Below are 10,127 nucleotides of genomic sequence, written 5' to 3'. Positions count from 1 at the left end.
TGTGGCCTGACCGGAGTGGAGGCCACCGGTCCCGTCCCTCCCTGAGCTGAAAACTAGCCTTCCAGTCTTTCGCCTCCATTTGTCCTCTCTGCTGAGAAGGACAGGACACTATAAACTGGGGTGGCGAGACTGGCAGGACCGGATTGACAAGGCCCCTTGAAGTAGGAAGTCTTCACGTTGTCCTCACCTCGTCAGCGTTCTCCTTTTGCTAGGACGATGACAGTGATGATAGTGGGAGGTAACATACAAGAGGTGTGGTTCCAGGCACATCACTTGCCCCCATTCACTGATCGTCACAATCCTACAGAATCGGTACTATTATCCCCATTTTTCAGATGAAGCAACCAAGGCACCAAAGGATTAAGCAACTTACCCAAAGGTACATAGCACATGCTATACTCTCTAGGTGGACCCAGAGCAAGTGTGAATGCTTGTGGAGGGAGTGGTCTTTATTTCCCAGAGGTCCTGCTATCAAATCCTACAGTGCAGATACTTCTGGTTCATGCACCTGTGATCTCAGTCTTTCCTGATGGCTAATTCCCCCCTCCCCATCAACACTTAACAGTCCTATGCCCCACGCTCTCGGGGCAAGACAGCTGGAGCCAACCTAAGAAAGTAGAGCTAAGGTTTCTCTGGTTGATACATTTACTCTCCCAGGCGTGTGTGTGTGTGTGTGTGTGTGTGTGTGTGTGTGTACATGCGTGCATGTACACATTTATGTATACACAGGTGTATGGAATTTTAAAAATTGCATTCTTATTTTGGAACATAAAACCATGAGAGACTACGGTCATAAATATCTATACATTCAAAGTAACCTTCAAAGACAAGCTTCATGGCAGGTCCAGTGGAAGAGATCCGGGGGCCACGGGAACTAAACGTTACCCCAGGGTCACATCACATTAGTCTAAAGACAGCCCAGCCTGGGTCAGTCCCCTCCCCTGGGGACACCCAGGGTATGGAGAACCCGTATTTGAGTCCCCTTTTTGGGAACCCCCAAAAGCCGTAGGCAGAGTCATGAGCCAAGCTACTGAACAGCTCCTCGAAGTGCTGATGGAAAGAGAAATCCGGGGAGCCCTCTGAGACTGGAGAGGCAGAATGAACTATCTAGAATGTCCAGTGCAATTGGGGTTTTAGATAAAGAACGAATCATTTTTTAGTATGTCAGTCCCCATTACTGGACGGAGCACACTTAAACTCAAAGTCTTTGTTACTTATCTGAAATACAAATTTTCCCCCGGGGCAGTCTGCATTTCCATCTGTTAAATCTGGGACTGCCTGGAACTCCTCCCCTTCCGCTCCTGGGGAAAGAACACGAGAGACTGTCTCGACAGTTGGCACTCAGCCGTGCCCGTGTCCATGGGTGAGGTGGCGGGGTGCACCACCTTGACTGTCCTCCCCAGCCAGCCTCAGGGTGCCCCTGGAGCCAGGCCACGACGGGACAGGTCAAAGAGGGGCCATCCTGGGGCACCCTACTGAGTCACACTCAGGCCTGACTGTGCCTTGGATCAAGAAGCTCCTTTTTTCAGAAGAAAACCAACTTCTTGAGAACTGGCCCTCCAGTCCTGAGAAAACTAGGAGGGCAATCCCTCAAATGGTTTCCCATTGTCCCCACCACCGTCCCCCTCTTTGTTCCTGCCTTATTCTTGATTTTTTTTTTTTTCTGATCACAAAGAAGCACACAGAGGCTGCTGGGTGGCTCAGTTGGTTAAGCGTCTGCCTTGGACTCGGGTCATGATCTCAGGGTCCTGGGATCAAGCCCCGCATCGGGGGGCTCCCTGCTCAGCAGAGAGCCTGCTTCCCCCTCTCCCTCTGCCCCCTCCTCCCTGCTTGGGCATTATCTCTCTCTCTCTTTCTCTCTCAAATAAACAAATAAAATTAAAAAAAAAAATAAAGACGCACACATCCAGAGTGAAAATTCAAATACCACAGAAATGTCTAAGTTAGAAAGTCCCACCAGAGATAACTACCAGTTGGATGTGTCTTATTCCAGATTTTTCTCTTGCAAAAGACTGTGTAATTTCCATAGATAGGATCGTATTTTACAGACTGTTTAGAAGCTTACCCCTATATCCCATGATGTCAGGGATTTCTTTCCAGGCGGGTCTGTGCTTCTAATTCATTGGTTTAATTCAGCCCTGTTCTTTATCTGCATGGTGTTTGGTCTTTGGGAGCTCTGAGCCCCTGTGGGTGATGGATGAATTGCAAATGCACGCGAACACAGCACCCAAATATTGGTATGCGACGTTGGGTGCCGTAGCCTCGCTGAGGGTAATGTGACCCCTCCCCCTGGGCATGGCAGGGGAGCAGGGGTGTAGGGGGAGGATCCCTGAAATGAGTCCCGGAGGGTTAAGGACGTGAGGCTAGCTTTCTTATTGCTGGAATGCAGAGACCCACCTGCGGGGAGCCTCGGTCAGAGGGGTCCTGGGTCACTGCCTCCATTGGGAGACCCATCCCTGGGCTCCCCCTCAGGCAGGGGGCCTAGCTCTGAGCATCCCCAGTCAAGATCACCTGACTCCAGCAGCCGCCGAACCCCTGGGCAACGCCAAGAGCCTCCTGACCTCAAACGGGTTGGGCGACATTCACTTCCCTTCGCTGTCCTCCCGACCAGCTCAGTCATTAGGAAATGCCTCGGCGGCGGCTGTCGCGGTGACAGCAGCAGGAAGACGTGCTGTCTGCCCAGCACCCGTGGGCGGTTCAGACCTGCTCCGCGGAGGACGCGGCGGCCAGGTGGATGCTTCTCTCCCTGGTCCCAGCCAAAGTGAGTCTGGGGGCCTGGCTTGGGGCGGGGAAGGAGCGGGATCCCACCAGCGTTTGGCTGAAACCAGAGTGGCACAGGGTGTGTGTGTGTGTGTGTGTGTGTGTGTGTGTGTGTGTGTGGTGTCTAGGGGAGTAGTCACAACCGAAGCTATGGGGCCTTGCTTTGGGAACCCAGGAGGGAAGCCCAGCTGCCTAGAAGTGTCCCTGCCCCGTGGGGCTCTCTGTCCCCGGGTTGGGGGGGAAGGGGAGGGAGGTGGGAACTGCCTGGGCTGCGGATACCCCCTAACCAGTCCTCACGGTGGGCTACTGTTCTGGGGGGGCATGCTGGGGGCTTCATGAGGTCAGCCCCCACCTTGAGCCAGCCTGGTCGTCCCCCTGCCTCCCAGGTGGCTGTAGTCACAACCCTGTTTAGTGTCACTCTGAAGAGGGACCCGACCAGGGTGAAGCAAGTTTCATGTAGTCCTTTTTTTATATACATGTATAAACCCCTTCACAAGGCACGCTGTACAAATTTAACATATCTAGTTGGATTCTGGAGCTCCTGTAAGGTATTTTTCTCCATGGATGCTTGTTGAATCGGGGTCTACACACAGGTATGGGGGCTGGGATCTCCTATTCCAGCGTCCTGCTCTCAGTGACCAAGGTCTGGACCGCCCTCCATGGAGACACATCCAAACCCTCACCAGAGGCGGCAGTCCCTAGCTCCCTAGGTCTCCCCTGTCCCAGCCGTGCAGCTTTGAACAAGTTACTTAAGCCCCGAGCCTCAGTTCCCTCATCTGTAAAATGGGAATAATATCTACCTCCCGGAGTTGTTGTCAGGGTTTTATGAGGAAGGATGCCAACCACATAATTAGTGTTCAATAAATGGTTGCTGTTATAATCATTTATTATTAGCTCGACTCTGGTCCCACCCCAGCTAGGAAGGCTTTCCAGGCCTCCTCTCCCAGTTTCCCAAGGCGCCAGTGGGGGTGTACCTTTCAGCACATAATGTCCACTTTGTCACTGAGCTAGAGTGAGCCCGAGCCCGAGCCCGATCCTTGCATTTCTCCTGCTGCCCTCACACCAGCACCCCAGACAGAGGCTGGCCCATGAGAAGATCTCAAGGATCAAGAACGAAATGGAATCAAGAGAAAGAGAGGAACGCGAGGAGGGAGAGGGCAGGGAAAGCCCAAGAAAGGGAAGCGAGAGAGGGAGGTGAGTGGAAGGTGCGGGAGGGTGACACTGTCCAGGCATGAGTGACATGTTGCTCCCAAAGCACAGGAGGAAGAAAGGTTTGCCCAGGGAGGCCACCAGGAGGGACCTGGGATGTCTTCTGCATGCCTGGATCCCTTTTACTTTTCTTCCACCTCCAGAATTAGAGGCTCTGCTCCCCCTTCCCCTGCTCATCCCAAGGAGGGTAGTGTTCCCTGACTCAACTAAATAGCTACCCACAACTCTTCCAATATTCTCTACATCACCTATGAAATCTCCTCTCTCCCTCTCTCTCTCTGCCGTCTCCCACTCTGTCACCTTCCCAGGTAACCTCAATCAAGCCTCTCTGGATCTGGTGGGTCTGCTCCCCTATAAAACTAGATTTAACTAAATGACCTCCAAAGTCCTTCCTTCCCCTAGCATTCTGTTAACGATCTGCTTTAATTCTCTTGTCTACCTTGATACCTATTTTTCAATTACCCAAAAGACTTCAGCTACTAACCACCATTCCTCCTTTAAAAAAAAAAAAAAGTCTTTTTCAAAAACAGTTACACATGTCCACTAGGCTTTAAAGCTGCTTGTCTCCAATGTCAAAGCTTAGTAGCTAGTACACAGCAGGAGCTCAATAACTATCTGCTGAATAATTGGATGGATGGATGGATGAAAGGGTGGGTGGATGGGTGGATGATGGATGGATGGATGGATGGGTGGATGGACGGATGGACGGACGGACGGGTGATAGATGGACGGGTGGATGGATGGATGGGTGGATGGATGGATGGATGGACGGACGGACGGACGGGTGATAGATGGACAGGTGGATGGATGGATGGGTGGATGGACGGATGGACGGACGGACGGGTGATAGATGGACGGGTGGATGGACGGATGGATGGGTGGAATTGCCATATGCCTGTGGGACACTGAAATGCAGGGGGACATGTTAGCCATGGGCTTAAGAGAATCATGGTCTCCTTGAGAAAATCCCCATTTAGCTGAGACACCTGCCTGTGTGTTATGAAACAGAAATGACAGAAACCTTGGAATCACCATCTTAATTGTTATCTATTGCCCATCGCTTATCTAATCTCTCCTTGGAACTCTTGCCAAGTCTGCCCCAGGAGCCACAGATCTTCATCATCTTGTACAGTTATTCTAATACGAGGGGAGCTGCCCTCTGTCGGTGTGTGTGTGTGTGTGTGTGTGTGTGTGTGTTTAGTTATCTACATAATAAGGAACAACTGGGAAGGAGAGGGAGGGAGAGGAGGGTGAATGCTAGGAGGGGAGAGGCTTCGGCTGGTCTTAACAGTGATACCTACCATTTGTCGAGCATGTACTGTGTGCCAGACTCTTCCTTCATTAAATTAAATTAAATTAGCTCATTTAATAGCCTGAACACCTCCAGGGCCCCCTGATGGCTCAGTCAGTTAAGCACCCACCTTCGGCTCAGGTCGTGATCTCAGGGTCTTGGGATGGAGCCCCGTGTCGGGCTCCCTACTCCGTGGGGAGCCTGCTTCTCCCTCTCCCTCTCTGTCTGCCCCTCCCCCTTCTCATGCTAACCATCTCTCTCAAATAAATAACAAAATCTTTTTTAAAATACCCTGAACAGGGGTGCCTGGGTGGCTCAGTGGGTTAAGCTGCTGCCTTCGGCTCAGGTCGTGATCTCAGGGTCCTGGGATTGAGTCCCACATCGGGCTCTCTGCTTGGCGGGGAGCCTGCTTCCCTATCTCTCTCTCTCTGCCAGCCTCTCTACCTACCTGTGATCTCTCTCTGTCAAATAAATAAACAAAATCTTTAAAAAAATAAAATAAAATACCCTGAACAACTCTGAGAGGAAAATGATATTATTAACCCCACCTGTAAGGTGGGAAACAGGCTCAGGTTAAATAATTTGCCTGAGGTTATACAGACGATAACGGGTGTATCTAGGATTTGAACTCATTTCCAGAGTCTGAACCCTTGAAACCCTCAGCCCCAGCCTGGAGGGCCACACTGAACACCCAGAGACCAAAGCTTGAAAAGCTCTTGGTGTTGCCTCCAGGGTCCCAGGTCCGCTATCCCCACCTTTCCATATTTTTGCTCCTTATTCCTTATGGGACATTTTCAACTTGGCAAAATGCATTGAGAACCAAGCCAAGAGAAGAGAGAGATTCCAGGAAATTGATGATTTGAGAAGCTGTGGTCTTTTCTAGTAACTGGCCCTGTTCCCATTGGGTCATCTCTTGGGTCTGGAGGCTGGCCCAGATTTCTGTTCATGCTCAGGGGTCTTTTGTCTTCCTCCTTGATGGAAGAGAATATCAGTGACAGGTGATCACTGCTCCTTCTAAAGAGGCTGATCTAGAGGAGTTGAGGCCACACAGTTGTGATAAAGGGGACTTTTAGGATTTTATTTATTTGAGAGAGAGAGAGAGAGCACAAGCAGGAGAAGCAGCAGGAAGAGGGAGAGGGAGAAGCAGGCTCCCGGCTGAGCAGGGAGCCCAATGCAGGACTCGATCTCAGGACCCCGGGATCATGAACTGAGCCGAAAGCAGGCGCTTAACAACTGAGCCACCCAGGCACCCTGATATGGGGGACTTTTCAGCGAGGACACTTGGACCTCCCAAGCAGGTGTCTGCCTTCAAAGTCAACTCCTTGGGCAACTGTTGGACTTAATCCAACAATTCTGCCCTTGCTGAGAAAATCTTTGGGGTCACTCGTTTGCTCCCCGATCATGTTTAACACTCACCTGGTAACTTTCCCACCAGGCTTGGCTCCAAGTGACCTGGGCCATTTCCAGCACACCAGACATCTCCTCGAAGGATGAAAATCTGCCTTTACCAAGGTTAATCAGCCTTGGGCACCCAGTAAGAATCTGAAGAATGAGCCAGCTGGGGCAGGTGGAGGTCCGAGCCCACAGCTCTCGGCCGTGACTGCACAGAGGGCCAGCAGGCGTTTGGATGTGTAAGTTCTGAGCTTTGTTTTCAAAGAAGTCATTGCTTTATGGCCACGCTTAGCACAGAGGAATGTGATCCACGGCTGGATACCATCCAATGGACCAGCCGGTCCCTGAGTCAGGATTGGGGGGGAGGTAGATAGAGGAGGAGCGGAGAATCTCCTGGAAAATGACTACTCCAGGGCACCTAGGTGGCTCAGTGGGTTAAGCGACTGCCTCCAGCTCAGGTCATGATTCTGGAGTTCCAGGATCGAGTCCTGCATCAGGCTCCCAGCTCAGCAGGGAGTCTGCTTCTCCCTCCGACCCTCCCCTTCTTGTGCTCTCTCTCTCTCTCTCAAAACAAACAAACAAACAGACTCACACTGGAGACCAGGCTGAGTCTGGGGGAGCATCTGCTTCGCTGCCTGCTTCCCAGGGTGGGGTGGTGGGGACACCTGGGTCCTCCTGCCTTCACTTCGGCCATCAAAGCAGGAAGAGGCGAGGTGGTGACCTCACCCAGAGGTCCCTGTCACGGCTGAGGGGAGGGTATCCGGCAGGCTACACCGGCAGCACATTCCATGCGCCTTGATCTAGAGTCTCAGAGGGGCTGGGGTTTCTCCTTATCGGTCTCCCAACCCCCCTTCCAGAAGCACCCCCTCATCTCCTCCCAAGGGGCCTGGGCCCAGGGGCCCCCGTCTTGGTGTAAGTCAGGGAGGCCCCCCGGAGGAGATGCAGGGAGGCAGGAGATGGGAGGTGCGGGAGGCCCTGGGAAGGAGGGAACGGCCTGGCCACGGCTCACCGCCCTTCCCTCCCACAGCGGAAGGGCCTTCGCAGCGTGGCCATGTCCGAAGGGGAGAGCAAGGACAGCTCCGGCAGCGAGTGCCCCGTGTGCTACGAGAAGTTCCGCGACCTGGAGGGCGCCAGCCGCACGCTGAGCTGCGGCCACGTGTTCTGCCACGACTGCCTGGTCAAGTACCTGCTCTCCACGCGCGTGGACGGCCAAGTGCAGAGAACCATCGTCTGCCCGATCTGTCGCTATGTCACCTTCCTCAGCAAGAAGAGCTCCCGCTGGCCCTCCATGCTGGACCGCAGCTCGCAGACCCTGGCCGTGCCCGTGGGCCCGCCCGACACCCTGGGCCACACGAACCCTCTGGCCGCCGCCCAGCAGGTGTGGAGGCCGGCCCCAAGCCAGGGCGCCCCGCTGCCCTTGGACCTGCCACCGGGCCTGGCCCGGGAGCCGCAGATCTTCGTCATCAGCCGTCATGGGATGCCCCTGGGGGAGCAGGACAGCGTACTGCCACGGCGCAGCCTGGCTGAGCTGTCCGAGGCCTCCCCAGCCCCCAGCTCCGGCCGGGCCTTCTGCTGCCGCTCGCGGGCCCTGCTGCTCATCACGCTTGTCGCCGTGGTGGCCGTGGTGGCCGCCATCCTGCCCTGGGTGCTGTTGGTAAGGAAGCAGGCCTGAGCGCCGCCCTGGGCTGAACTGGGGTACGGGGCGGCGCCTGGGAGGGGTGAGGCCCCTGGGGACGGGCGGCCTGGACGGCGTCCTCACCCTCCACTCCACATGCCGGCTCCCGTCAGGTCAGGGAGGCTGGGGTTTGACGATCCCTGCGGTGGAGCTGAGCTCGGGGCCCAAACGCCAACTCTACGCTCCAGACCAGGGTAGAAAATGGGGTGCCCCCCCCAGAAGCAACAGCTGTGCCCCTGCCCTAGAGGGGCTGGTATCTTCTACAGATACTCTCCCTTCCTCCAGGCAGGAACTGAGCAAGGTGGGAAGCTGGGTGGTCCCCTCCTTCCTGTGGGGTCGCCAGCCCCAAGGCGCCGTCCCTATCTCCTGGGTGACCTGCCTGAAGCCAAGTGGGGCTCTGTTGTGGCTGGAGGGGGGCCCAACAGCAGGACTCATCCAGGTCAGAATTCCCACCCAGGCCTCTCTAGCTGCCTCTCCAGAACCAATAAAAGGGGCGGCTCAGGGGCCAAAAGCCCCTTGCCCGTGATCTCAGCAACCATCCACGACCCTCACCGTTGGGCCAGCATATGTCTTCCCACCCCAAGTTACCAGCCTGGAAGGTCTTCACTGGGGGAGAAGCTGATCTCAGAGGCTGTGGTCCAGGATCTCTGAGGGACGTAATGGAAAAGGGTCATCCTGGGGAACAGGGGGCTGAGGCTAGCAAAGTGGCCCACAGAGCCAGAGGTCTCCCCCAGCCTCAAGGAATGGTTGAGAATTTGAGTCCTGGGTTCTCAAGGATGCACCAGCAGTCAGGGCATCAGTGGGGAGCCTGATGGCCGAGACTTGAGTCAGTGGAGAACTATGTGGGCACAATTAAGCCCTGGGGGCTCCCACTTCCCTCCCAGCCCAGGTCCTCCTCCTTCTCATGACCCAACCACTCATTAGAGGTCACACCAGTTGGGCCAGTTTCCCTGGGGCGGATTCCCAGCTGGGCTGGGCGAGGAGGGTGGGGAGGGAAACAGCTGCACTTGTCAGGGACGCCACTGTCACCACACAGGCTGAACCCCAGGTCCTGCCGACCCCGCCCTGGACGGTGCTGGGGCTAGGCGAGGAGGGCCACTCGAAGAGCCTCGGATCGGGTCTGACCTGGGGGGGGCGAGTCACTTGCCAACAGCTGTTTTCTGTTCGCAAAGGCCCATAATCTTTATTTGGGGATTAAAAAAACAACTAAAACGTCCAACTCCTCTCTCAGCTAGGTGGTTTCTCACCACCTCCCCGGGGGGGGGGGGGCTTGCCTCTTAGCTGTTTCCCAAACCCCCATAGTGGTGCGCATTTGGGGACCCCTGGGGGAGGGGATATTTGGGACCCAGAGAGGGCTGATTTAAAACACTTAACTTCTGGACTTCTTTATGCTCTTTTCAAGACCAGAGAAGACCATCGGTGCTATTGGGGGGGGGGGGTGAATACAGGTGGATTCGTGGAAAACATATTTATTACAGGACTAAAATGTTACACTTACAAAGGACTAAAAATGTTACACTTACAAAGACTCGAATGAGTCCTGCAGCGTTTCCATATTGTCGGGTGGTGAACTGTAGATGGTACTTCTTTTATTTTCAAAGGATGCCAAGCAGCTATTTTTTAAATAAAGCTATCTATTTTCTCAAAGCTTCCAGAGACATCGCCAAAGCACGTGGGAAGCCCTGAGCTCTGACATTCTGGATAATTCACATTCGATGGGAGAGACAGCTCCCAAAGACACAGGCAAATGGGTCTTAAACATTTCGTCAGTCACACTTGTGAAAGAAATGCAAATTAAAA

At 54.2% G+C, this 10,127-nt stretch overlaps 1 protein-coding gene across 1 annotated transcript; it reads left to right on the top strand.

Annotated features, from left to right (window-relative positions):
• Window positions 1-2,640: 2,640 nt before the first annotated feature.
• RNF222 (ring finger protein 222) lies at window positions 2,641-9,951 on the top strand. The gene is made up of 3 exons (XM_032321594.1): window positions 2,641-2,761; window positions 6,696-6,891; window positions 7,680-9,951. The coding sequence occupies exon 3, from the start codon at window positions 7,704-7,706 to the stop codon at window positions 8,322-8,324; it is 621 nt and encodes a 206-aa protein (XP_032177485.1). The 5' UTR covers window positions 2,641-2,761; window positions 6,696-6,891; window positions 7,680-7,703; the 3' UTR covers window positions 8,325-9,951.
• Window positions 9,952-10,127: the final 176 nt, after the last annotated feature.

This window comes from Mustela erminea, chromosome 18, assembly GCF_009829155.1.
Source record: "Mustela erminea isolate mMusErm1 chromosome 18, mMusErm1.Pri, whole genome shotgun sequence".
Lineage (NCBI taxonomy): Eukaryota > Metazoa > Chordata > Mammalia > Carnivora > Mustelidae > Mustela > Mustela erminea.
This window is presented reverse-complemented; position numbering and strand designations above follow the sequence as displayed.

Coding starts and splice junctions, on each gene's coding strand:
- RNF222 (XM_032321594.1), top strand. CDS start 7,704: ATGTCCGAAGGGGAGAGCAAGGACAGCTCCGGCAGCGAGTGCCCCGTG.